This window comes from Arabidopsis thaliana, chromosome 3 (assembly GCF_000001735.4).
Source record: "Arabidopsis thaliana chromosome 3, partial sequence".
In the NCBI taxonomy this organism is placed as follows: Eukaryota; Viridiplantae; Streptophyta; class Magnoliopsida; order Brassicales; family Brassicaceae; genus Arabidopsis; species Arabidopsis thaliana.
The window spans coordinates 4,146,334-4,172,128 of NC_003074.8; the positions used below are offsets into that span (position 1 = coordinate 4,146,334).

The following is a 25,795-nucleotide window of genomic DNA, read 5'->3' on the forward strand; positions in this document are numbered from 1 at the left end:
TCCGTTTTTCTTTTCTTACTGGAATCTATTAGTAATATATATTTTGCCATAATTCATAGGTCGGTAAAAAAAATAAAGATCGGCGTATCGTACCAAAAAAGGATATTTTGTTTAACCCGGTCATTATCCTACGCGCACCGACCTTTCTCATTCTCCGTCGTCGTCCTTCTTTTGTCTTTCGCCGTTTCTTTCCTTATTCGGCATCGATTTTTCCGGCTTTGATCTCCTTCTCCGTCGTGTTATTGCGAATTGCCCTTTTCGGATTGAAATCGTTGTTTTCCCCCAAATTTCAGGTTTAGTTTTTTTTTTTTTTCAATTGTATTGGTCTATTCATTCTGAGCTAGGGTTTGTGTTGAAATCACAATTTTTCCCCAATTTGATTTAATTGGATGGTTTCGCGAATCCGGGCAATGTAATTTAATTTATAACTTGGTGTAATTCACGAGTTGTGTGTATTTTGTTCCGTATTTCTGTTTATTACTGCGAACTCAAATCTCTTTTTGTTTTTTTTTGTTTTAATTGTAGACTCCAGCTTATTGTGGTGGTGATGATCGTTCTTTGGCAAGTGTTTGAATCATATTGAGAATGGCTCAGGGGCAGAATAGGACTGTTCTTCAGTCAGGACAGATGCATAATTCTGTTGTAGCTTCTGCTTCTAGTGTTTCTTCTCAGCCTAATATGGTCAATGGCATATCTCAGGACACTCTCTTATTACGCCAGGAGATGCTCAACAGAACGTAAGACTGTTTTTCTGTTTTCATTCTACTTGCTTATGCTGTGTCTGTCTTGAGTCTTACTTGTTGTATATTCCATTGTGTATGTGGTTGTTTTATTACTAGTTTACATGTACCACTCACATTAGTAGTGTACTTTCTCTTTTACTGGCTCGAATAATTATTGACCCATCTCATATTCTAGTTGTTTAATTTCTCCTCTCATTGACAATCTCTTGGATTCCTGATTTCCTGGGGTTTCGTTTGTAGACAAGTCTTATGGTCTTTACTTTTAAGGGAATTTCTGATGCAACTGCTTGTACAGTACTCTTATTTATTTCATTGTTTTTGTTTTGTAAAGTTTATGTAAATGGAAAACACTCTTATTTACTTGATTGTTATGCATTATTCCTCATTCTCTCCAGCTACGCTTGGTTACAGCAGAGGCAGCCTTCAAAGACAGATGATGCCTCTAAGGCAAAGTTATCTGAGGTTGCAAAACGGTTAGAGAGTGCAATGTGGAGAACGGCTACGTCAAAGGTTCCTCCCGTTTTGATCTTCTCATTGCTACTGTTTGTTATATATATATTCCTAGCTAAGTACTACTTGGGAAGCTTTAGTGTTGCACAGGTTGTCATTGTTCTTGATGGTAATTTCTTTTGGCAGGAGGATTACTTAGATTTCCGAAGTTTTGACGTTCGCGTAGAATCTACTCTCAAACAACTTTTGAGTCAGCGCCGTGCTAATCCTTCAAGCTCGGTCAGTACGATGGTCCAGACACCTGGGGTTTCGCATGGATGGGGTCAAAGTTATACGGCCACCCCTATGGTGGATACGAGCAAATTCAATAGTAGTAATAACTTATCAGATGCAACAACCGAAACTGGAAGGCTATTGCCAACTAATCGCATGTACAGAGGTAACTATCAGTCAGATCTGATGTTAGATTCTATTGTATAAGAGTAAAAATTCTGTCCCGATTCTTTTATTCATAGACTATATTTCGACAGGTACAATAAATAATGGTCGCCAGGAATTATCTGCGGTTGGCCAGATGATTCCTACTCCTGGATTTGACAATAGTGCTAATGCTGATGTTTATCAGTCTCATCGAAATGAAGAATATTCTGGAGATGGTGGCAAGCTTCTGGCTACCGGGTCTGACTTTGGAAATCCATCTCAGCTGCAGAAGCAACGTCCTACTGGTTCAAATGACCTTATGGGTTACAACCTTGATCACCAGTTGGGAGGTGGTTTCAGGTCAAATATTCACCAGAATACATCTGGGATGACCAGTATTCCGCTAAATGCTGGTGTAGGGATGAGCGGGAACAATGTACACCTTGCTAATGTGCCCAGGAGTTCTGAAGGGGTCCTCAGTTCTACGCATTTTTCAACTTTTTCCCAACCTTCGCAGCAGCCTGTCGAGCAGTTGCAGGTGTCACATGTGAACAGTAAATCTCTCTAATTTTTCCTTTTATCTAATGCTATTTAAATATCAATGCTCTCTTGATCGTCTCTCTTCGCGTTATCCTTCTGACGAATATGTAAGTCATAGTGGTATGCTGATTGGAAATTTTTTTCATCATTTGAAGGATACTCAATGAGTAACTCTGGTACTTTTGTGTCTGGGAATCTCTATGGAGTTCAAACATCATCTGGCTCAATAGAAACTGCTGTGGATATGAATTCTATGAGCCTGAATTCTATGCGGAGAGTTGATACTTCATTCGGTAGTCAGTCAGGCCTGCAAAACAATCCATTGCTAAAACCTCATCTACGTCATCAGTTCGAGAATGGGAATTTCCAATCTTCTTCCAATTCCAAAGAAAACTTGGCTCAGGTGAGTCATCGACCATTAGAACGTCAATTCAACCAACAAGCTCATTATGGTCAATACCACCAGCAAGAGCTCTTAATGAACAATGATGCCTATCGTCAATCTCAGCCAGCTTCAAATTTAGTTAGTCAAGTTAAGAATGAACCTCGCGTTGAATACTACAATGAAGCTTTTCAGATGCAGGCTATAAATAAAGTAGAACCATCCAAACCGCAAAACCAATACAAGCAGAACACTGTGAAAGACGAGTATGTTGGTGCTCAGAGTGCACCGGTTTCTAGTAGCCAGCTAAAGATGTCTCCATCTTTTCCACCACAAACTCATCAGACACAGCAGGTGTCACAATGGAAAGATTCGAGCAGCCTCTCAGCTGGAGTGCAGCCAGTATCAGGTCTGGGTCAGTGGCATTCATCTTCGCAGAACTTGACACCAATATCAAAAAATTCTAATGAAGAGAGAGAACATTTTGGGGTAAGATTTCATAAGCAGCATGAAGGTACTAATAATAGTTCGTCTGTAAGAGAGTCTACAAACTGCCTTACTGTTGCTCCTAGTGGCACCTTGGATGTTCCTCATCTCCCAGTAGGAATCAACGTCTTGAGTAAACAGCTGAATGGAGATTGTGGTCTAAGTTACAAAAATCAGAGGCGGTGGCTTTTGTTCCTGCTACATGTACGAAAATGCAATGCTGCAGAAGATAACTGCGAAAGTAAGTATTGTTTTACTGCCAAAACGCTATTGAAACATATCAATTGCTGCAAGGCTCCTGCTTGCGCATATCAATATTGTCATCAAACCCGACAATTGATTCATCATTACAAGCACTGCGGCGATGAAGCATGCCCAGTCTGTGTTTTTGTCAAAAACTTCAAGGAGAAACAAAAAGAAAAATTTACCTTCCTCCAAAGAGCTGAGCCTAGCTCAGCTAGTTTAAACCATGGACCCAAGGAATCCTTTGAGTCTATGCGTACTTCTAGTGAAAGAGACTCTGAAGCTCCATTTGTTGTTGATGATTTGCAACCTTCTCCAAAGCGCCAGAAAGTAGAGAAACCCTCCCAATTTGCTTATCCTGACACACAGGGAAACCCAGCGACAATATCTGCTGGTGTCAGCCAAGCTCATTTTTCTATGGGTTTGCAAGAGAAAGATAGGCTACCAAGTGATGTTTGCAAACCTGTCAGATCAAATGTGCCGATGAATGCAGATAGTTCTGATTCTTCAAGGAGGCTTGTTCCAGTTTCCCGTGAGCTGGAGAAGCCTGTTTGCAAAGATACTCACATGGGGAGACATGGTGTAAAATCTGCATTAGATGGTGAAAGTCTTCGTTTATCAAAGCAAGAAAAACCAAAGCGTATGAATGAAATAAGCGCACCCAAAGAAGAGAATGCGGAACAATCTTTGGGCGTTGTATCTGCGTCTAATTGCGGAAAGTCAAAGATCAAAGGCGTCTCACTGATTGAGCTGTTCACTCCAGAGCAAGTAGAGGAGCATATCCGCGGTCTTCGTCAGTGGGTAGGCCAGGTAAGCTAACGAAGTTTTAGATGCAAATCTTGTTTAAGATGAAAGTTTGGGCTTAACCTAGAACGATTTTCAGTTTATCCTGGCAGTTTCTTTTTACTTTATGTAGGTCTATTTGGTGTTGTTTGAATCTTTCTATCTCTTTCTGCATATCTTTTCGTTAATGAAAATTCTTGAGTTGCACATGTCCGTTAACAGTTGATAATGGTTGTTATTCTTTCTTTGTAATTTTATTTCAGAGTAAAACCAAGGCAGAAAAAAATAAAGCAATGGGACTCTCCATGTCTGAGAACTCTTGCCAGTTATGTGCTGTTGAGAGGCTTGCATTTGAGCCAACACCTATTTACTGCACACCTTGTGGGGCACGTGTCAAGAGAAACGCTATGCACTATACGGTAGTGGCTGGGGAGTCACGGCATTATGTCTGCATTCCTTGTTACAACGAAGCGCGTGCAAACACTGTTTCTGTTGATGGAACTCCTGTACCGAAGTCAAGGTTTGAGAAAAAGAAAAATGATGAAGAGGTTGAAGAATCGGTATGCCTCTTCAGTTACTGAGTTCTGCAATTGTTTTATAGGGATTATTTTATATTAGCTGCTTTACTCTTTTTCTGAACCATTAATTCTGTGCAGTGGGTGCAATGTGATAAATGTCAAGCATGGCAGCATCAAATTTGTGCTTTGTTCAACGGCCGTAGGAATCATGGGCAAGCCGAGTACACTTGCCCTAATTGCTATATACAAGAAGTGGAACAAGGAGAAAGGAAGCCGGTATCACAAAATGTTATTTTGGGGGCAAAAAGTTTGCCAGCCAGTACTCTTAGCAACCATTTAGAACAGCGGTTGTTCAAGAAACTGAAGCAGGAAAGACAAGAGAGGGCTAGACTTCAAGGAAAAAGCTATGAGGAGGTGATTATTAACTTTTCCGATAAATCTTGGGCTTATTTCCCACTGTATATCTTTGTCTTGACCGCTGGCTGTGTTTTTTTTTCCACATTTAACCATATTTTGTTGATTTATTGGTGAGAGTTATGAAGTTTACACACTGGAGATGGTATAAAGAAGGATACAAAACTAGTTTATGGCTGCTAATGTTAGAAAATTCACTTACATGCTTGATACCTAGTTTCTTATAATGCTCTTTCCATTAATAAAGTTAGGGCTAAGAAGATACGATCAAATTTCTTCTTTGTTGATATATCAGGTCCCGGGAGCCGACTCGCTTGTAATCAGAGTTGTAGCATCTGTCGACAAAATATTAGAAGTAAAGCCACGTTTCCTTGACATTTTCCGTGAAGATAATTATTCATCAGAATTCCCTTATAAGTCTAAGGTACAGATTGTGTATGCTTGGTTCTTATTTCTTTTCCTTCTTTTTGTTTTCTAATTATGACCTTCTGCTACATGATGCCTGTTGACTATCAACTTCCATACTCATTTTTTTTCAGGCCATTCTGTTGTTTCAGAAGATTGAAGGTGTTGAAGTATGCTTATTTGGCATGTATGTCCAGGAATTTGGAACAGATTCTGCGTCTCCCAATCAGCGCCGGGTTTACCTTTCCTATCTGGACTCAGTTAAGTACTTCAGACCTGACGTTAGAACAGTATCTGGAGAGGCCCTCCGTACGTTCGTATACCATGAAATTCTGGTAAGCCGCATTTCTTCTGATCCTAGTTGCTTTCAGGCACCTGTGTTGCTTCACAAGTCTTATCAACAATGGGCTTTTCGGATTGCAGATTGGTTACCTTGACTACTGTAAGAAACGTGGATTTTCAAGCTGCTATATATGGGCATGCCCCCCTCTTAAGGGTGAAGATTATATTTTATATTGCCATCCTGAAATTCAGAAAACGCCAAAGACTGATAAACTAAGGGAATGGTATGGAATATATACTTTCCTGTAATACTTGTTTTTCACGTGTAAGAGAGAATATTGCATATAATGATGCATAATACTCCTTCCTTTTCAGGTATCTAGCAATGCTAAAGAAAGCTTCCAAGGAAAAGGTGGTCGTTGAGTGTACAAACTTCTATGATCACTTTTTCGTCCAGTCTGGTGAATGTAGAGCTAAGGTAACAGCAGCAAGGTTACCATATTTTGATGGCGACTACTGGCCAGGTGCTGCTGAGGATTTAATAGATCAAATGAGCCAAGAGGAGGATGGCAAAAAGTCAAATAGAAAACTAATGCCCAAAAAGGTCATATCGAAAAGGGCTCTAAAAGCAGTAGGTCAGTTGGACCTTTCTGTTAATGCCTCGAAGGATCTCCTGCTAATGCATAAAGTAACTTCTTTACCTTTAAGTTTTCCCTTTATTCGTTAACTTTGTTTCACTGATACTCTTACCTAATCTTCATGCCTTTGTTGAAGAAAGTGATATTATCAACCCCCTAACTTTTGATTGTTACTCTGTAGCTGGGTGAGATCATCCTCCCAATGAAGGAAGATTTCATCATGGTTCATTTGCAACATTGTTGTAAGCATTGTTGTACTCTCATGGTATCTGGAAATCGTTGGGTGTGTAACCAGTGTAAGAATTTTCAGATTTGTGACAAGTAAGTTTTACTTATCGGCTCGCTTTGTTTATTTGATACTTGTATAGTTTAATTAAATCAACTATATTGGGATGCGATATAAATTCAGAATTTCCCATAGACTGTTAAAATATCCAGCAAACAGATTTTTCTTCACTTAACTAAATAGCAGTATTCTAGTACGTTTGCGGGAGGGACTGTCTAGTTTTCAAATGGGAGCTAGACAATGTTAGCTTTTAAGCACTTGGTGTATTCTGATTTTTTTTTTAGGTTAGATTGACAGGTGTGCCTGTGAAGTATATATACATTTTTTGGCTGTATCTCTCAAGCTTTTCGTTTACCACAGGTGTCATGAAGTGGAAGAGAACCGTGTGGAAAAGGAAAAGCATCCCGTCAATCAGAAGGAGAAGCATGTATTATATCCTGTAAGTTTCTACCGCGATAGGGCTCTAAAGTTTTTTGTTTTCCCTCCTTGTTGGGTTGGAAAATGACAAGGTTTTGGTCTCTGCAGGTTGCCATTGACAACATTCCTACTGAAATTAAGGACAATGATGACATCCTCGAGAGCGAGTTCTTTGATACTAGGCAAGCTTTCCTGAGTCTTTGCCAAGGTAATCACTATCAGTACGACACACTAAGACGGGCAAAACATTCTTCCATGATGATTCTCTATCATCTTCACAACCCAACCGTCCCTGCATTTGCAATGGCATGCGCCATCTGCCAGCAAGAACTTGAAACTGCTCAAGGTTGGCGTTGCGAAGTTTGCCCTGACTATGATGTTTGCAATGCTTGCTACTCAAAAGGCATCAACCATCCACATAGCATCATTAGCCGTCCATCTGCGACAGATTCTGTTGTACAGAACACACAAACTAATCAAATTCAGAATGCCCAGGTATTCCTTTTCTTTCAATTTTTTAGCTTTGATCATAGAATTGATGTCCATATGCATACATAATTATTCACTTGTCAAAGCTGGAAAGATAGATAGGCTCAACTCCTTTTAGGATTTTTACCAAAATTCCTTTCAAATATTGTGTAGCTAGATAAGTGTCGGTTAGAAAATTGAGTTTGCATCTCTTGGCTTCTCTTTTCCTTATTGCTAACTACGGTTTGGCTTGTTGGTACTGCAGTTAAGAGAGGTGCTGCTACACGTAATGACATGCTGCACTGCACAGTGCCAGTATCCAAGGTGTCGCGTGATTAAGGGTCTCATTAGGCATGGTCTTGTCTGCAAGACCAGAGGTTGCATCGCTTGTAAGAAAATGTGGTCCCTCTTCCGATTGCACTCCCGAAACTGCAGAGATCCCCAATGCAAAGTCCCCAAATGCAGGTATGTAATCTAACTACTTATAAAGCAAATTTTCAATTATCAGAATAGATTTGTTCAAGAAGGTGATGTGTTTAATAATGATCTGACAAGTTTATTTTTTGCAGAGAGTTGAGAGCTCATTTTAGTAGAAAGCAGCAACAGGCAGATTCAAGACGCAGAGCAGCGGTGATGGAGATGGTGCGGCAGAGAGCCGCTGATACAACGGCCTCCACTCCTGAATGATTAACAGACATGTTATATTCTCTGTCTATGGGGTCAAGGGTTCGTGCCTGAAGTAACGATCCAAATGGCAGGCGAATCAAGAAAGAATGAGATATTTTTGGCTGATTAATTTGGAGATTCAAGAAGCTAGTTTAGGAGAGCTCATGGGAAAATGAGCAGATGGGTCTCTTCCACAACTGCTAATTTAGGTTCACAACGAGGTACATAGATATTTTTTCTTACATGTATTCTAAAGTATAGACATGTGTATAAGGGAATTGTGATTTTGATTCAATTTTTGGTGATTCTGTTCATTGAATCCTATTGAATTCGACTACTGAATTTGATCTTAATTTACTTACTCTTTGATTCCTTCGTATTGTATATGTGGTATTTTTGGCAAAGCTATAAGCTAATAAATTCTTGATTTTCAATCATTACATATACTAGACTGGAAATGCAAGTTTTTACTTTATATTCAACTAGAATACTAGAGTTTATCCAGTTGAACGAAACCAAGACCCCGAAGCATTTTGGAGTCATTAGGCAACGAACCCATTATAATGTATATAGAAATGATCTTAGTACGGCGAAAGCCAATGAAATTAACAAAAAATACACTGCCAAACTAAAGTAGTAGAATTCACCTACTAGACATTCCATGGTGAAATGGATCAGACAGTTTGATGAAACTCTGGGAAGCTTCATAAGAGCATTGGTGATCGTCAGGAACCTTTTCTTAACATCCTTGCCTTCACTCAATTCGACATTAACATTGACAGTTTCAAGACGTTTTAAATTTGCCAAGAAATGCCTCATTCGTTTCAGCTCTTCCTCTTATCCCTCTTAGGGGTGCAAACGCAGGCGTCACCACGTTTGTCTGTAACTTCATGCACAAGACCGTGAAAGCAAAAAGAACAAGGCATAAGCAAATTCATGGGAATAATAACTTTAGCAAAGAAACAGAAGTGCGTGGTGATCGAACGAAATAGATGATACCTTGATGACTTAAGTTTCTAGATTTGGAGAGTAGTTAAGGAGAAGTGGCTCCACTTACCAGCCTCTTTCTTTGTTACACTCAAAAGATAAAGTAACGAGGTTGGGAAACACCGGGATTGATTTACAGCACGAGTAAAATACCTGGGATCTATTGTCACAACCAAAACAAACATATACACAAAATGAGACTTTGCTAGCTAGCATGCACTTCAAATAGAATCAACCAATAGAAGAAGAAGACGTAGCAGAGACTGACCTCAAGAGAAACAGCGGACAAGTGAAGGGTTTTAACATTGCTTATCCCTGCAACCAGATTCGTAACATAACCAACAATATCCTCTGTATCACCATCCACATAATAATTAATAGTCATCTGGAAGACGCTCCCATGAGTGTAGCTTCTACAAGGGAACCCAAATCAACCTCATAATCTTCTGCGGGATAACCAGAATAGTCAAGATAGACAAGACTGGGTGTATCAAACAGACGAAAACCCTTGTGACCGTTAGGGTAACGGGGCCAATGATAAGAGCTGGTCAGTCGTTTGATAAGAGAAGGACTAGACACGGTCCCTCCATCAAACAAATATTATTAAAAGGAAAAAAAAAGAGATAAATGAAAATTGGTCCATAAGACAAATACTGAAAAGACGAGGGGTTAAATTGAAATAAATCCCTCCTCTTCTCTGTTCACAAAATCCTCGCGCCACAAAACCCTAGCTGAACGGAAGAAGGTTAGTGGTTTAATCTCCCTCTGGGGAAAGCTGCTTATGTTGATTCTCTAGGCTTTTTTATATTCTGAAAGTTTTGATTTTTTGTATCTTGTTTTGTTTCTCAATCATCAATTTGTGGTAGTAGCTCACTAGCAAACAATGGAGGGGAGGTTGAATAATATGTGGAGGTTGACTGTGAATGAGAGCAAATTCGTTGAATCTGCGTTGCAATCTGAGCTCAGAGTCGATGGTCGTGGCCTTTATGATTACCGCAAGCTTACTATTAAGTTTGGCAAGTGAGTTTTTCTCCTATTCATTGATTATGTTTACCTTTAAAGCTTCAATTTTTGTTGATGCTTTTGATCTCTGGTTTTGCAATGTTGTTACTGATGATTAATTTAATCTGTGTGAGTTTTCGATAGGGAATATGGCAGCTCACAAGTTCAACTGGGTCAGACTCATGTAATGGCTTTTGTGACTGCTCAGCTAGTACAACCTTACAAAGACAGACCTAGTGAAGGCTCCTTCTCTATCTTCACCGAGTTTTCTCCAATGGCTGATCCATCGTTTGAGCCAGGGCATCCTGGTGAATCTGCTGTTGAGCTTGGCCGTATTATAGACCGTGCTCTACGGTAAACCTCTCTTTTTGATTTGATGCTACAAACAAAGTTTTTTGTATTGATGGTCTTTGTGTTGTTGGTTGCAGAGAAAGCCGTGCAGTAGATACAGAGTCGCTTTGTGTTCTAGCCGGAAAGCTGGTTTGGTCTGTTCGCATTGATCTTCACATTTTGGACAATGGAGGGTAGGTCTTCTTCATGTTTATCCAAGGTTCTTGTTGTGAGAATGATCTTTTATGTGTATATTGTTACTCACTCTCTTACAGGAACTTGGTTGATGCTGCTAATGTTGCTGCCTTAGCCGCACTCATGACTTTCAGGAGACCTGATTGCACTGTAGGAGGGGACAACAGTCAAGACGTGATCATACATCCACCCGAAGTTAGTAATTCATATTTTTTTTTTTTCAGTTTAGTTGATGAACTTAATAACTAGAGAGAAGGAAGTTCTCAACTTCAACTGTTTTGTACTATATTTGGTTTCTTTTACAGGAAAGGGAACCACTTCCTTTGATAATACATCATCTCCCAATAGCCTTCACGTTTGGATTTTTTAATAAAGGCAGTATCTTGGTAAAAAAATTGTGTTTTGTTTATTGATAATCTTGTTTACTACGTTTTTGTTTGCATCTGAGATTACAAGTGTGTTGTGTTCTTATGCAGGTGATGGACCCAACTTACGTTGAAGAAGCTGTTATGTGTGGGAGAATGACTGTGACAGTCAATGCCAATGGCGATATATGCGCAATCCAAAAACCAGGAGAAGAAGGCGTGAACCAGAGTGTAATCCTTCATTGCCTGCGTCTTGCTTCTTCAAGAGCTTCTGCAACAACAAAGATAATTAGAGATGCAGTAGGGTTTCGTAATCCGGAGCGTTTTCCTTTTTAGATTGATTTCTATTGATTTAAGGATTTGATTTTGTTGTGCTTTGTTTTCATGGTGTAGGTTGAAGCATACAACCGTGAGAGGAGCTCACAGAAGGTGAAGCGGCATCATACTTTGGCTAAGTCTGAAGTTTTGGGACCTATTGTAGTTGTGTAGGAAGAGACATAAATAAAACATTTGCTGTGGTCGTCGATTGTAAATAAAGATTTTAGTTGTAGAAATCTTATCAGCAACACTAAGCTATAAAAACGTCGATATGATCAAGACATGTTGAGACTTCTCGCACTTAAATAGATGACTAGTCTCAACTCTTCCATTTATGTCTTTCTGAAAGAAAGTTGAAACACAACATATTGAGACTTCTCAGAATTAATATGCATATCCTGAATAACATGTACACTATAAGCCAAAAGCTATGTTGGAATAATAGTAGTAACCATGATCATGAAACAGCCTCCTCTCACTGTTCGTTCTTATGAGGTCGGTTAAAGCTTTTTTTACAACAGAAGAGAGTCTTTGAACTGTTATTACAACGAGGTGTTGTCGTCGGGGAGAAACAGGTATCTGAAACGAGAATCGAAGGGGAGTATTCCGCAGTTCCGTGAAGCGAGAAGGCTTTGTCTTCTCTGAGAGATGCATTGCTCCACAAAAGCAGCTTGATGTGGAGGAAGGTACCTTGATATCCAGACCCCCAAGTTCGAATCCTCCACCAAACTCTTGGCATAACAATGGAGCATTTTGGGTAGTAAGAGCTTCCCTTTGCTGCTCAGCCCTACCGATGCTTGTATGAAGTCCCTTTGTGCTTCTAGCATCTCTTCCTTCACTCCTTTCGCAGAGTAGATCCTCACCTGCAAGACCTCTTCGTGTTAAGAAAATGACTGTTTATGACTTTTGGAAACGCAGATTGTTACTTAGTTAAGTTACCGCAGGTGAAGAGTACATTCCACAGCTTAGAGCAAAGCCGAGAAGAGGTTCATGTGTATCAATGCTTGCCCTGCGCTGTTCTTCTGATACTTTCATCTTGTGGATGGCAAGAAGCAAAGCCTGCATCAGCAAACAGAGCAAATTGTTTAACTGACTCTGAAAGAGGAGAAAAGAAGAGCCTCACAGAAGAAGCTGGGTTCAAAGCTCATACAATTTGTGGCCTGTGCATAGGCGGTTTCATCTTCAGTATCACATATTCCATTGTCGCCGCAGTATATGAGTGCCCTCCAACTGTATAGGCTGCCTGTGGATCCAGTACAAAAGGAATCAAATAAGGCAACAAAGAAATGAGAAGAACAAAACACAACCTTCTGTCAAGTGATATAACCTTTTGCATCAACGAGAAAAGCTTCAGGTCGCTTTTTGGGACGCCATAAGCCAAATAAGCCTTTGTTCACATAAACAACCATAACTCTCATAAGCTTTCGTTTCATTCAGAATAGTTCTTGATAAGTATAGGGGAAAAAGGAACTTACATGCATTATCAACGCGTTATAAAGGTTAATCCAGAAAGCAAGCTTCTCGTTGCAGCTTAAATGAATAGGATTTACTCTAGCCAATTGCTCAACCAGTGTCCTGTTCACAGAATCAACCATGGTTATGTAAACTGAGTCTTACTGTTCAATCGGATTGAAACACACAAAAAAGGAAACTCTATTACCTGAACTTCTTCAATGCCCCGGAAGCATACTCCAGCTGTTTCTTCCCTACAGACATCCAAGAAACCTCGGATGCCAAACTGTAGTTCCCAATCTCCGCCCAGCTTAACTTCCCACGAACTCTATAAGGATCAAAGACATCTCCTGTGGCCAAAACATTGGCGTTATTTTGGATATCTATTTGTGGGCTTTGCACCCATGAGGAGATCATTGACCGTTCTGTTGAAGGCCACCAGGATGCTGAGCTTGATAGATGCCCGCGAGGTGATACTGGTGAGAGGTGGCTTTCGTTTGAGGAAGCTTTTGAAGTTGCTGTTGGATCAGCAAGAGACATGAAGATATTCTTCATACATCTCACCATTTCTTCAGATAATAGATTAGGTTGATCCCACAGGTACTTAGGTGGCATTCCTCGAGGTAGCTTCCTCGCATTTGTCTTTCTCATTAGCCTCTTTTCAAGAAAGTCATTACTTGGGTCCAGTGTTTGCTGGTTTGGTATACAAAAATGTCAGATACATTTCTTCTTTCATGTAAACTGTATCTCTTCGTTTAAACAAACCATCCTAAGGCCTCAGGGTACAAAATAAAGAAGAATATCAGTTAATACCTCAACAGTTGACTCTGCTGGAGATGATTCAGATGAAGATTCTTGGTAATGGACTATTTGGTCTTGAGATGGACTGTCTTCTGCTGATTGATGTAATTCAGAATCTGACTGATTCAAATATCTTAGGGAAGAAGAAGAATTCTGCATAACTAAGACATAGTTATAAACTGACACAGATTACAAAACAAAAATCAGTGATGAATTAAGGAGTTACATACTAGTGGAGAACTGACACAGATTACAAAACAAAAATCAGTGATGAATTAAGGAGTTACATACTAGTGGAGAAGCCGAATGTGTCAACTGGTATTCCGCGAGTCTCCTCTCGTTTCTCTCTTGGCTAAGTTGGAAATTCAGTGACATCATTTCTTGCTCGAGCTTAGTGACTGCAGTCTCTAGCGTCACTATATTGGAGAGAAGTTCCTGAGCCTGCACAATTTTCAGAATCATCAGTGAAAACAAAAGGCAAGTTTTAAAGTGTTATCACAATTGAATGAGTTGAGGTAACATACAGGATGTGGAACACTAGAAGAATAAGATAGCTCCCAAGGATCTTTCTCCATGACACTCTCTAGAAATGTATGCAAATCTATTTCTTGTTGGAGTTGCAGTTGCAATCTTTTTACCTGTAACATAAAAACTTCTTTCAGAACTATACAGTATACACATTCCACGTTATCATTACTAGTCTTATTGAGTTCAGAAACTCACATCCTCTTCAAGTTGAAATCTATATGGAAAAGATTCACCACTCGTAGATTCTTCGCAAGTTTCTCTGCCCTGTACAAATTAAGCAAGCAAGCTCTTAATGTTTTTTCTAGGACTTCAACAGTTAGTTTCTGAAATGAAAATAAATACAATGTATCTTCACACCTCTGACATGGTAACTGTGCCCTGAAATTTCTTTCCAGAATGCGAACGTCTGAGAAATGGGTTGTATCTGATCAAAATTCAGTCAACTAGTAAGGAGTTGCTGAATCAAAATCCAGAAGTTGAAAAGAGAGGAAGAAATGGTAAGCCTTACTTAGATTTCAAAACTTGAGAGTCATACATCTTAAAGCTCTGGAGTTTGGCAGTTATTAATACTATAAAACCAAATGATGAACAAATGTACTTCAGCTTCTTCTCTCAAGTACAAAAAGAGTTAGATTACATAGTCCCTGCATAAATCATATTCACATAATAAATGAGATAAGATAACATTTAGAGGAAAAGACCAATGTTGTTGTCTACTAAGCACAAGACACTAAACAAATTTTTGAGGTTGACAAAGGCTTTTCTCAGCACATGGAGTCCAAGTACAAGATGAAGAGGCAAGACAAGACACTGTTACACCTGTGAACATCTAATAAGGACAAATCTAATTATAATTTACACAAAATAAGTGCAGCAACATGTCCTTTTCAAAAACGACCAGACGGCAAAACCAGTCACATGGTCAACATTTCACACTGAAAGGTTTTGACAGGTTAATCAGTTATTCGTTCGAGATTAACACAAGGACCAGCAGCTTAAACAAATATGCAGTCTGTTAACATGCAATTCAAGATTTGTTGAGGAGTTTAAAAAAAATTGTGTAATCCGAAGGTCGAATTTCTTTATTTTCTTGTGGTAATTTGATTGAAAGATAAGATATTGAGCTTGAAATATACATAATGATAACTTCCATTGAAAAGACAAGACATTAAAGAAGGAAGAAGCTAAAGACCCTATCCCTAAAAGACGAACAAATATATCTAATTGGCTTCAACAAAAGAATATACCAAAATCAATGGTCAAAAAAAGATTGACACTTTCAAAAAGATTGACCAAAATCAATTTTCTGCAACCAAAATTCGAAGAGAAAAGAGAAGTGGGGACAAAAGCGAACCTTTTTTTCCAATGACTGAAAGTGAACATTGAAGAATCCAAGAGAGACAGATAGAGAAGAAGATCTATGTGACTCAAGAAACCAAACCCTAGTAGGCTTCTTCTGCTAGATTCTCCCCCAGAAAAAATATCTATCTCTCTGCCTTACTAGATAGTACTACTAGATAAGAGTACAAGAGAAGAAAACCTCTTATTTATTTTCCAAACTTAGAAAAAGTTTCTCAATTTGAAATTCAAAAACTTCTCAAATATGTGTCAGCATTTAATGCTTAACTACAAAAAGAAGACTCTATTTTTTCTTGTTATTATGGGCTATGAAATAAAATAATGAGTTAGAGAATTGGGCAGAGTACAAGACAAAGATACTGTGGAACAGAACAGTGGAGAATCTGTAACACTAGTTTCAATTTACACGGGCACTTGGATTTTGACGTCTTTTTCTCTCAAAAAATGACAAAGTAAAAAGTGATTTAAAAAGGAGAGAAGCAAATAAAACCAAACTCACTTTAAAACCAAACCTTGAAGCATCCCATTATCACATGTTTATACAACTACTAAGACATTTTTTTGTCGCTTTCTGGTCAGAGCTTAGTGGACTGGTGCCTGATTCCTTTTTCTGAGTTTTGTTTTCTTTGTTGACATTTTGATATTCAATATTTCCTTCAAATTTTATATTCGAAATTTGAAAACCAACGAGTAAAGAATCACTTTCCCAGAAAATCATGGTGCTATATACTTTTGTGTTGAAATAATTGTGTTGCGTCTTAAATCTTTTCACTTTGGAACTTATACTTCGATTCTAGTAGAAACTAAATATTTATATAGTTGATCATTGTTTTACCTGAACGATACCAATAATGCATTGAAATATCAAAAAATGTGATAAATAAAGATGAGACTTGGATATATAAATCACAAAACTTGACTAAAAAAACTGAAATCATTTGCAACACAATCTCTTGGGTGTTCTTTGTTCTAAACGAACTCATGTTTTTGCAAATCCTTGCAAGAATACAGAAATATGGAACTTATTTGGGTAAAAAGTACTCTGATCCAAGAATTGTCTAAAGCTTGTGATCAATGGAGTCACATATGCAAAACAAATCTTCACTGCTCTTCACTTCCTTAGGCTTTGCAGCTTTGTAGTTGGAGATTGTAATGTACAACAGCCAACTCTTCCAGATGCTTTCGTTCACAGTGGCTCATTCCTTCAGTGAGCAACAGCTTCTCTGCTACGCTTCTCTTCAGCTTGTACCTTGAAGCACCTTCACTTGTTTGGCTCAGAATCTTAACAGCGAGATTCTGCAGTTCAGGATACTGGTTCGCCTTTTGAGTCCACCAATTAACTGCAAAGAGATTCAAAAACTTAAATGTCTGCAAATAAAACAATATTACTATATATATATAAAAAATCAAGAAAGTTCACTCACCTGGAGAGACTCCATTGAGCTGACCAGCTTGACTGGCTTTCATAAAGCAACCTCTACCGTATCTATACACATCAAGCTGTGTACCAATCTTCACTTGAAGGTGAGGTTCTTTTACCAAGTGAACCAGAGAGAAGGCAAGACCGGTGTATACATGTTGATAAGTATGGAAATCATCGGAGTAGTAAGCCATCGGATTCAGAAAATAACCAGCAGCATGAAGAGGATTGTGGTTGTTGTGCCACACGTCATCTATCACATTCCATGTCGGCTCGTAAAACTGTCTCTCGTACTTGAAAGTCCACGCGACGTTCTTCTTGATGCTCTCTATAAAATGATAGGCATATGCAACATGCTTGCTGCCTCTTGAAAACCATAACCATCCATGAACCAGAGAAGATGTACTTCCCACAATTTTGTCAAGAGATTCCCAAAATGTGGAATCATTCACAAAACTGGATATTGCTATGCCTTGTTCTTTCTTCCATTCAGGACTAGCAAACAACCCTGCCCTCCTCACCCAATAAATGTGCTCTAGAGTTAGATACGGCATAACAAACTCACACTCTGAGGATACGTCGACTTTATGACTATTCTCTCTGAAGACATATAGAAAGGAGGGGTTGTTATTGATCAGATCTAGAAGGAGCTTGACCTTTTCAAATATGTCTTCAAAGGAATACATTTTCCCAATCTCCACCAGCATAAGCTTTAAGCAATAGGAAAGACTCACAGACCAGAAAACTTGACCAGCAAGTTGCTTGCCTAAATCACCAACCCAACCAGAGGTGGAACATGCAATAATCTGAGTCACGTTACGCACTCCAACTTCCTCAACGATCCCATTTACCAGCGAAGTTAAGGCAGTGACATCGGTTTTTATATCAGAAACATCAGCGGATTTCAGATACACTGCCCCAGCTGGACAGTCTGCAACGAAAGTAACCAGATCACGTCCTTTCGGGCCAATCCAAGCATCAAAGAGGATGCTGCACCCAGTGATCTCCCACGAAGCTTTAATCTCCTTCACACGATCTTGCACCTTCTTCAAAGCTTCTTGAAACATCCAGCCGTTTAAATCACGAGAGTCAGGGATCATCTGACCACCACCTTCTCCTCCTACTGTCTTGATCATCATCATCTTTTTGAAACTTGTCGAATCCACAGCAGAGAAGTCGACACCGTGTTCATAAAAGAACTGAGCAACGTCCATTTGGGCTAGTTTTTCAGCTTCCGCAGCTGTCTCAGAAGCAGTAAAACCTTTGTTGGATCTTCCACGTTTACGATCAGGATATCTCTGCTCCATAACCATCTTAAAAAATGCCTCTCTAATAGGTAATGGAACTTGTGAGCATGGGGTTACGTCCTTACAGACATTTCCCAAATGATACTTGAGACGATTAAAGTCATTCATTCGCTTGTCGCAAAATGTGCACTGAACCCGAGCTCCATCCTCCACCCAAGTTCCATAGTCATGAACATTCACCACGATGCTAGCCATTGAAAAGATTCACTTAAATGAACCTACAGCAAAAGAGTCAAACGAAATGGTAGACAGACCCATATCTTAAGAATTATCGAAATTTTGGTTTTTAAGAGAATTATCAGAAAACAAAAAAAATCTACCCTAACTTCAAACATGGCTCATATTGACTATGATGACACAGAAGATCAAAGCAAACAATTTTCTTCTAGAAGAACTCACGAAAGCAAGACAAAAAACAAGAACAAACTGGAACATATGCATGATGAGAGAATAAAAACCTGAGAGTGGTTGTGTCAGAGGGAGTGAAAACGTCGCGTCGGATTACAGGAAGAGAGATCAAATTGTCACAAACTCTTGTTGAGAGATAAATATTGTTTTGACTATGTAAATAATATTTGTGTGTACATGAGAGCATTAGTAGATTTGTTGGATATCTATAAATCAACATTAGTGGCTCTCTCATTAGTCAAATGAAGATAAGAAGATGCAATTTTTTAAGCTTCTTATGGAAAGTAATCTTTCACTTTTAAATTTACTTTCTTTTTTTTTTTGGTTAAAAATTTAAAATATTTTAAACTAGGTAACTTCTCTCGCAGTATGCGTGTATTTTACGGTAAGTTATTTCTACTTTTGAAGTGATGTTGAACATTAGTCTCTCGCTCATTAGTCCAATGAAGATAAAAAATGCATTAATTAAGCTTCTAATGGAAATTAGTCTTTTACTTTTGAATTTTATACTAGGTAATTTCCCTCGCCCTATGCGTGTATTTTACGGCAAGTCATTTCTACATTTTGAAACAATGTTGAATGCCATCATATTGTTTGTTTTGTTTTTAAGAAATTTAAAGCCATGTGACTATAACTTTTGGGGTTAGGAGATAATTAACCAATTTATAGATCAAAATGGATTATATGAAGAAAAAGTGATTTAACAAAATTTCGTGTTTCTCGACCTAGTGGTGAATCATTTACTTCAAACCCCAAAGAACCGAGTAAGAAATTAAGCAAGCAAGCTCTTATTCAACAGTTGGTTTTGAAATGAAAACAATTCAGTGTTTGTTCATATCTCTAACATGGTTTATATGCCCTGGATTTTTTTTTGTCTAGAATGGGAACGTCCTACTGAGAACATTCAATTACCTAGTAAGGAGATGCTGAAAAAATATCCAGTAGCTTTTTAAAAAAAGAAAGGAAATAGTAAGCCTTACTTAGTATAAGCTTTCATATATAGTTACCGTTGGATCAGCAAGCGACATGAAGATATTCTTAAAACATATATCTCACCATATCTCAGACGATAGATTAGGGTGATCCCACAGGTACTTAGGTGGCATTCCTCGAGGTAGCTTCCTTGCATTTGTCTTTTCTCATTAGCCTCCTTTCAAGAAAGTGATTACTTGGGTCCAATGCTTTCTGGTTTAGTATGCAGATACATTTTTTCTTTCATGTAAACTGTTTCTTTTAAAAAGACCATCCTAAAGGTACAAAAGAAGGAAGAATATCAGTTAATACCTCAACAGTTTGACTCTGCTGGAGATGATTCAGATGAAGATTCTTGGTGTTGGACTGTTTGGTCTTGATATGGACTGTCTTCTGCTGATTGATGCAAGTCGGATTCTGAATGATTCATATATCTTAAGGAAGAAGAATAATTCTGCCCTGTACAAATTAAGCAACCAAACTCAGATTATTTTTCCAAGAACTGCATATATTCATTCAACAGGTAAAATCTGGAGTTAGTTTCTGAAATGGAAACAAATTCAGTCAACTAGTAAGGAGATGCAAAAAATGGTAATCCTAACTTTAGATTTCAAAACGTGAGAGTCATACATTCTCACAAGTTAAACTTCTCCAACAAATGTACTTCAGCTTCTTTTCTTAAGTACAAAAGATTTAAATTACATAATCCCTGCATAAATCACATAATACATGTGATAATATAACACTTAGAGAAAAAGACCAATTTGGTTGTCTACTAAGCACAAGAATTTGGAGATTTGACAGTGGTTTTTCTCAGCACATGGAGTCTAAGTAAAAGATAAAAAGGTAAGAGAAGACATTCCTACACCTGCGAACATCTAATTACAAGGACAAATCTCATTATAATTAACCAAAATAAGTGCATTAACATTTTCATGTATATATTCACCAGCATTGATGGAAATTGTAATGAACAAAAGAAAATACAAACTCCAAAACTAAATCTGCACAATGACTAAAAGCTGAACGGGTCAGTCCACATTTGCATCACAATCTCTTCACTGCTCTTAGCTTAGTTAGGCTTTGCAGCTTTGTAGATGAAGATTGTAATGAACGAACGCCAACTCTTCCAGATGCTTTCGTTCACAGTGGCTCATTCCTTCAGTTAGCAACAACTTCTCTGCTAAGCTTCTCTTCAGCTTGTACCTTGAAGCACCTTCACATGTCTGGCTCAGAATCTTAATGGCGAAACTCTGCAGCTCTGGGTGCTGGCTCGCCTTTTCAGTCCACCAATCAACTGCAAATAAATTTTAAGACAACATAATGTTTTGCTCACTGATTCAACAACACAAGTATCTCTACAAACAAAACAACTATATCGAAAGTCAACAAGTTCACTCACTTGGAGATATTCCCGAGATCTGATCAGGTTGACTGGCCTCGTTAAAACAATCTTTACCGAGTCTGTACCTATCAAGCTGTGAGGCAATTTTAATTTGACCTTCTTTTGCCACATGAACCAGAGAGTGGGTGAGACCGCTGGAAACTTCTGGATCAAGATGGAAATCAGTTGAGTAGAAAGAAGTTGGATTCAGATAGTAACCAGCAGCATGAAGAGGATTGTGGAGGTGCTTGTTCCAGACATCATCTATCACATCCCATAATGTAAGGTAATGTTTTTTCTCGTCATTGAATTCCTTCTTGATACTCAGCTTTATGCCGTCCAAAGTGTCATAGATATATCCGACATGCTGATTGTTGTCGGCATTTGAAAACAAGCGCAGACCGTCAGTCAGAGGAGATGTACATTTCAGAATTTCTTCAACAGCCTCCCAAAACGAGGAATCATTTACCAAATTTGATACTGATTTGCCTTCTTCTTTTTTCCAAACAGATGAAGCAAACATGGCTGCCAAGTTTTTCTTCGCCTTGAAAACACTCTTTAGAATTAGATACGGCTTAACAAACTCAAACTCGGAGGAGGAGACTGTTATGTCTTTTCCATGACTTTGATCTCTGTAAATTTTCAAAGCTGAGGGATTGTTGTTGATGAACTCCCAAATGGTATTGACCTTATCAAGTATGTCTCCAAAGGAACGCATTTTCCCAATCTTCACCAGCATAAGCTCGAAACAATGGGATAAACTCACAGACCAGAAAACTTCCCTGTCATGACCCGAAAAGAGTTTGCCTAACTCACCAACCCAACCAGAGGTCGAACATGCAATAATTTGAGTCACGTTATGCACACCAACTTCCTCAACGAGCCCATTTACTAGCGATAGTAAGGCAGTGACATCGTTTTTTACAACCGAAACATCTATGGATTTAAGATACACTGGACCCGCTGGACAGTCAGCAACAAAGGAAACAAGATCGTGGCCTTTCGGGTCAATCCAAGCATCCAACAAGATGCTGCAACCGGTGATCTTCCAGGAATCTTTAATATTCTTCACATAATCCTGCACTTCCTTCATTGCTTCTTGAAGCAACCGGCCGTTTAAATCATGAGAATCAGGGATCTTCTGACCAACACCTAGTGCCATCATCATTTCTTTGAAACATGGGGAATCCACAGCTGAAAGGTCGACGCAATGTTCATAAAAGAACCGACCAATGCACTTTTGGGCTTTGCTTGACAACAAATCCTGATTGTCAACTTCCACAGCTACATTCCCCTGCTCCGGAGAAACACTTTTGCTTGATGAATCTTCGGTCTTCCGACGCTTACGCGAATCAGCCATTTGGAATTTCCCAACTCTCTTAGTCTTAGGAGTAGTATAACCAGATTTATCCTCCATAAGCATCGTTCGAAACGTCTCTCTAAGAGTAAGTGAAACTTGGTCACAGTGAGTAACATCAGTACCAACAGCACCCAAGTGGTGTTTAAGACGATGAAAGGAATTCATTTCTTTCCCACAGTAATTGCATTTAACCCGAGATTTCTTCTTGTCCACACAAATTCCATGCTCACGAACATCAACGACAGTACCAGCCATTTTAAGAGTTTCGTTTAATTCACAAAACACAGATAATGAATCAGACTTGGAAGCATTTTTCGATTCTCACAACTCAGATTACCTGTAACTGCAACCCAATATCACTATTAGAGAAACAAACAGGAATATGCATCAAAATCAAAATATTGAATGGCGTATATTTCGAAACAGAATTGACCAACTTGATATCTCAGAGTAATTGAAATCATTCCAAGTTCATGGAGAGAAGAAAAAAACGAAACTTTAAACCCAACAATTGACCCAAACTCGACCATATAAATTAACCAAAATTAATCATCATCTTTAAGAGAAATCGCCTCCATAAAGAACAAAGCAAACAACTTTTTTACAGAAGAACAAAACTCAAACTAAAAACAAAACCTATTATTCTTTGCTGCTAACCCCTTGTTTCTCCTGAATAAAGGAAATACCTGAATAAACAAAGTCGGTCGGAAAACAGGACACAGCTAACCCCTTGTTTCTCCTTCTTCCACCCAAAAGAGAGGGAATGTGGAAGAACTTGTTTTGACTCCCTCTTTCTCATTATTCTAATATTTGGGCTATTGGGCCATCATCTCGTTTTGGCCCAAAATAAAAGATGACCAATAAAACAAAAATAGGCTGCTAATGGAGAGTTCTGGCCCAAAATAAAAGATCACAAAATAACAAGGAATAAATAATGATGTGCATAGCTGCTTGTTTCACCAGCATTGATTCTAAAGGTGTGAGCTTTGATGAATATACAAACTAAAATGGGTCAGTCCTTATAAACATCAATCTCTTCACTTAATTTGGCTTTGTAGCTTTGTAGATGAAGATTGTATTGAACGAATACCAACTCATCCAGATGCTGTCTTTCACGATTGCTCATTCCTTCACTGAGCAACAACTTCTCTGCTAAGCTTCTCTTCAGCTTGTACTTTGAAGCACCTTCACATGTCTGGCTCAGAATTTTAATGGCCAAGCTCTGCAGTTCTGGGTACTGGCTCGCCTTATGAGCCCACCATTCAGCTGCAAATAGATTTAAAACCACAGAACCTTTTGATCACTGGTTCAACTTCAACCACACAAGTGTCTGCAAACGAAACAGCTATATCGAAATTCAAGAAGTTCACTCACCTGGAGAGATTCCAGTGATCTGATCAGCTTGACTCGCCTCGTTAAAGCAATCTTTACCGAGTCTGTACATATCAATCTGTGTGGAAATTTTGAATTGAACGTGACAATCTTCTACCATATGAATCAGAGAGGAGATAAGACCAGTGACAACTTCTATATCAAGATGGAAATTTGTTGAGTAGAAAGCAGTCGGGTTCAGAAAGTAACCAGCAGCATGAAGAGGATTGTGAAGATGCTTGTTCCAAACATCATCTATCACATCCCATAACGGCTTGTAAAATTGTGGCTTGTGATTGAATTCTCTCGCGATACTCTCCTTTATGCTGTCCATAGTGTCATAAACATATCCAAGATGCTGATTGTTGGCAGTTGAAAACAAGAGCAGACCGTGAATCAGAGGAGATGTACATTTCAGAACACTTTCAACTGTTTCCCAAAAAGAGGAGTCACTCACCAAATTTGATATTGCTATGCACTGTTCGTTATTCCAATTAGATGAGGCAAACATGGCTGTCAAGTTTTTCTTCGCCTTGAAAATACTCTCTAGAATTAGATATGGCGTCACAAACTCAAACTCAGAGGAGGAGACTGTTATGTCTATTCCATGACACTGATCTCTGAAAATGTTCAGAACTGAGGGATTGTTGTTGATGAACAACCAGATGTTATTGACTTTGTCAAATATGTCTCCAAATGAACGTATTTTGCTAATCTTCACCAGCATAAGCTCGAAACAATGGGATACACTCACAGACCAGAAAACTTCCCTGTCATGACCCGCAAATAGCTCACCCAATTCACCAACCCAACCAGAGGTTGAACATGCAATAATTTGAGTCACATTACGCACTCCAACTTCCTCAACAAGCCCATTTACTAGCGATAGTAAGGCAGTGACATCGTCTTTAAAATCTGAAACATCAAATGATATCAGATACACTAAACCCGCTGGACAATCTGCAACAAAAGTAACAAGATCACGGCCTTTCTGGTCAACCCAAGCATCCAACAAGATGCTGCATCCTGTGATCGCCCACGATTCTTTAATCTTCTCCACACGATCTTGTACTTCCTCTAATGCATCTTGAAGCCTCCATCCGTTTAAATCATGACAATCAGAGCTCTCAAGCCCCATCTGACCACCATCTACAGTCATCATTTCTTTGAAACATGGGGCATCCACAGCTGAAAGATTGACACATTTTCCAAAGACCCACTTCTTTTGGGCTTTGTTTGACAACATATCCTGTTTATCAGTCTCCACACCTATACTAACATTGTTGCTGGATGAATCTTCGCTTCTTCCACGCTTATGACCATTACCCATTTGGACATCCCCAACTCTGTTAGCAGTATGACAAGATCTTTCTTCCATCACCATCTTAGGAAACGTCTCTCTAACAGTAAGTGGAACTTGAATCACAGGGAATTATGTACAACATGATTACTACTTGAGTTATAATACACCGCATGATTGATGAGTGAATGTCTAGAGATAGAGAGAGAGAGTGATAGGCTCACCTTCATCTTCTTTAGATCATTGTTTCTTGCTCCTTTGTTCACGCATACTTGCAAATTCCTGATTCAAGCATTTTTCGCTTCTCAATCAGCTGTTACAAAAATCAGGAACAAGCATCAAAATCGAATTTTGAATGGCCTTTAATGTGACAGAGAATTCACTAACTTGATCTCAGAGATTGAAATCATTAATGCCGATGGAGAAAGAGAGGAAAAAACGAAACTTTAATCTCTACTATGACGAAAAACCAGCTATATAGTAATGCTCAAACAACTAGCAAACGAAATGGTAGACCCATATAAATTATTATCGAAACTATTCATCATCATTCAGAGAAATTTTCTCCATTGTAACACAGAAGATCAAAGCAAACAACTTTTTTACAGAAAACCCCACCAAGCGAGTCCAAGCCAGTCAAAGCGACGACGAAACCCTTGATTTTGACTTTTCCAAGAGAGAGAGAGAGTGATGACTGATGAGAGTGAAGAATTTTGCTCAAGTTGTTTTGCTTCCCGTAAGTAATTGTATGCATGAAGGTCTATTTACTTATCGTACTCTCTCTCTCAGACGCAT

General features: G+C 38.8%; 6 protein-coding genes and 1 pseudogene across 18 annotated transcripts; 2 read left to right on the top strand and 5 right to left on the bottom strand.

Annotated features, from left to right (window-relative positions):
• The first annotated feature begins 65 nt into the window (after nt 1-65).
• On the top strand, nt 66-8,562 carry HAC5 (histone acetyltransferase of the CBP family 5). 2 transcript variants are annotated; one of them, NM_112135.4, is made up of 17 exons: nt 66-293; nt 526-737; nt 1,139-1,253; nt 1,380-1,632; nt 1,724-2,167; nt 2,309-4,074; nt 4,311-4,607; nt 4,704-4,979; nt 5,275-5,403; nt 5,519-5,719; nt 5,808-5,950; nt 6,042-6,354; nt 6,486-6,625; nt 6,951-7,029; nt 7,116-7,502; nt 7,741-7,940; nt 8,045-8,562. In NM_112135.4, exons 2-17 carry the CDS (start codon nt 586-588, stop codon nt 8,160-8,162), a joined length of 5,013 nt encoding a protein of 1,670 aa, NP_187904.1. In that variant the 5' UTR covers nt 66-293; nt 526-585; the 3' UTR covers nt 8,163-8,562. The 2 variants fall into 2 exon arrangements, with proteins under 2 accessions (NP_187904.1, NP_001326496.1); NM_001338016.1 differs by having other exon boundaries at nt 68-293; nt 1,155-1,253.
• Nucleotides 8,563-8,577: 15 nt separating this feature from the next.
• Nucleotides 8,578-9,694, bottom strand: AT3G12981 (annotated as a pseudogene). Of its 2 annotated transcripts, one of them has the most exons (3): nt 9,397-9,694; nt 9,141-9,288; nt 8,578-9,027 (listed from the first exon to the last, which is right to left on the bottom strand). The 2 variants fall into 2 exon arrangements; another variant differs by having other exon boundaries at nt 8,602-9,288; nt 9,397-9,666.
• Nucleotides 9,695-9,720: 26 nt separating this feature from the next.
• Nucleotides 9,721-11,671, top strand: RRP45a (ribonuclease PH45A). Of its 4 annotated transcripts, NM_001202945.2 has the most exons (8): nt 9,721-9,873; nt 9,998-10,148; nt 10,275-10,484; nt 10,559-10,654; nt 10,736-10,850; nt 10,961-11,041; nt 11,132-11,320; nt 11,414-11,631. In NM_001202945.2, the coding sequence occupies exons 2-8, from the start codon at nt 10,012-10,014 to the stop codon at nt 11,507-11,509; spliced, it is 924 nt and encodes a 307-aa protein (NP_001189874.1). In that variant the 5' UTR covers nt 9,721-9,873; nt 9,998-10,011; the 3' UTR covers nt 11,510-11,631. The 4 variants fall into 4 exon arrangements, with proteins under 4 accessions (NP_001189874.1, NP_001319535.1, NP_001327698.1 ...); NM_001338017.1 differs by having other exon boundaries at nt 9,797-9,873; nt 10,961-11,320; nt 11,414-11,668; NM_001338018.1 differs by having other exon boundaries at nt 9,797-9,873; nt 11,132-11,668.
• Nucleotides 11,380-15,732, bottom strand: AT3G13000 (ubiquinone biosynthesis protein (Protein of unknown function, DUF547)). Of its 3 annotated transcripts, NM_202568.3 has the most exons (13): nt 15,474-15,732; nt 14,628-14,763; nt 14,477-14,543; nt 14,315-14,383; nt 14,116-14,229; nt 13,883-14,032; nt 13,604-13,744; nt 12,999-13,483; nt 12,814-12,913; nt 12,666-12,725; nt 12,489-12,581; nt 12,278-12,397; nt 11,380-12,201 (listed from the first exon to the last, which is right to left on the bottom strand). In NM_202568.3, exons 2-13 carry the CDS (start codon nt 14,654-14,656, stop codon nt 11,881-11,883), a joined length of 1,749 nt encoding a protein of 582 aa, NP_974297.1. In that variant the 5' UTR covers nt 14,657-14,763; nt 15,474-15,732; the 3' UTR covers nt 11,380-11,880. The 3 variants fall into 3 exon arrangements, with proteins under 3 accessions (NP_974297.1, NP_187906.2, NP_001327605.1); NM_112137.4 differs by having other exon boundaries at nt 11,633-12,201; nt 14,477-14,763; nt 15,474-15,731; NM_001338019.1 differs by lacking the exon at nt 15,474-15,732 and having other exon boundaries at nt 11,633-12,201; nt 14,628-15,279.
• Nucleotides 15,733-16,423: 691 nt separating this feature from the next.
• On the bottom strand, nt 16,424-18,400 carry AT3G13010 (hAT transposon superfamily protein; the record flags this gene model as incomplete). The annotated part of the gene is made up of 2 exons (NM_112138.2): nt 16,424-16,818; nt 16,903-18,400. 2 exons carry the CDS (start codon nt 18,398-18,400, stop codon nt 16,598-16,600), a joined length of 1,719 nt encoding a protein of 572 aa, NP_187907.1. The 3' UTR covers nt 16,424-16,597.
• Nucleotides 18,401-20,472: 2,072 nt separating this feature from the next.
• On the bottom strand, nt 20,473-22,584 carry AT3G13020 (hAT transposon superfamily protein; the record flags this gene model as incomplete). The annotated part of the gene is made up of 2 exons (NM_112139.2): nt 20,473-20,882; nt 20,988-22,584. 2 exons carry the CDS (start codon nt 22,582-22,584, stop codon nt 20,662-20,664), a joined length of 1,818 nt encoding a protein of 605 aa, NP_187908.1. The 3' UTR covers nt 20,473-20,661.
• A 623-nt stretch (nt 22,585-23,207) lies between these two features.
• On the bottom strand, nt 23,208-25,789 carry AT3G13030 (hAT transposon superfamily protein). Of its 5 annotated transcripts, NM_001338021.1 has the most exons (5): nt 25,619-25,738; nt 25,225-25,313; nt 24,158-25,116; nt 23,704-24,058; nt 23,208-23,595 (listed from the first exon to the last, which is right to left on the bottom strand). In NM_001338021.1, the coding sequence occupies exons 3-5, from the start codon at nt 25,082-25,084 to the stop codon at nt 23,342-23,344; spliced, it is 1,536 nt and encodes a 511-aa protein (NP_001326385.1). In that variant the 5' UTR covers nt 25,085-25,116; nt 25,225-25,313; nt 25,619-25,738; the 3' UTR covers nt 23,208-23,341. The 5 variants fall into 5 exon arrangements, with proteins under 5 accessions (NP_001326385.1, NP_001326386.1, NP_001030685.1 ...); NM_112140.4 differs by having other exon boundaries at nt 23,222-23,595; nt 23,704-25,116; nt 25,619-25,789; NM_001161140.1 differs by lacking the exon at nt 25,619-25,738 and adding an exon at nt 25,446-25,576 and having other exon boundaries at nt 23,238-23,595; nt 23,704-25,116.
• Nucleotides 25,790-25,795: the final 6 nt, after the last annotated feature.

Bases quoted from the DNA above. Each gene is read 5' to 3' on its own strand.
- HAC5 (NM_112135.4), top strand. From the start codon at position 586: ATGGCTCAGGGGCAGAATAGGACTGTTCTTCAGTCAGGACAGATGCAT. The intron at 1,254-1,379 runs GTTCCTCCCGTT...TTCTTTTGGCAG, and splicing joins GGAGAACGGCTACGTCAAAG to GAGGATTACTTAGATTTCCG. The intron at 6,626-6,950 runs GTAAGTTTTACT...CGTTTACCACAG, and splicing joins AATTTTCAGATTTGTGACAA to GTGTCATGAAGTGGAAGAGA.
- RRP45a (NM_001202945.2), top strand. From the start codon at position 10,012: ATGGAGGGGAGGTTGAATAATATGTGGAGGTTGACTGTGAATGAGAGC. The intron at 10,485-10,558 runs GTAAACCTCTCT...TGTTGGTTGCAG, and splicing joins ATTATAGACCGTGCTCTACG to AGAAAGCCGTGCAGTAGATA. The intron at 10,851-10,960 runs GTTAGTAATTCA...TTTCTTTTACAG, and splicing joins TGATCATACATCCACCCGAA to GAAAGGGAACCACTTCCTTT.
- AT3G13000 (NM_202568.3), bottom strand. From the start codon at position 14,656: ATGTATGACTCTCAAGTTTTGAAATCTAA. The intron at 14,033-14,115 runs GTATGTTACCTC...AAAATTGTGCAG, and splicing joins CTTCTAGTGTTCCACATCCT to GCTCAGGAACTTCTCTCCAA. The intron at 12,398-12,488 runs GTATGAGCTTTG...TTGCTGATGCAG, and splicing joins CTATGCACAGGCCACAAATT to GCTTTGCTTCTTGCCATCCA.
- AT3G13030 (NM_001035608.2), bottom strand. From the start codon at position 25,084: ATGGTGATGGAAGAAAGATCTTGTCATACTGCTAACAGAGTTGGGGAT. The intron at 23,596-23,703 runs GTGAGTGAACTT...ATCTATTTGCAG, and splicing joins GATCACTGGAATCTCTCCAG to CTGAATGGTGGGCTCATAAG.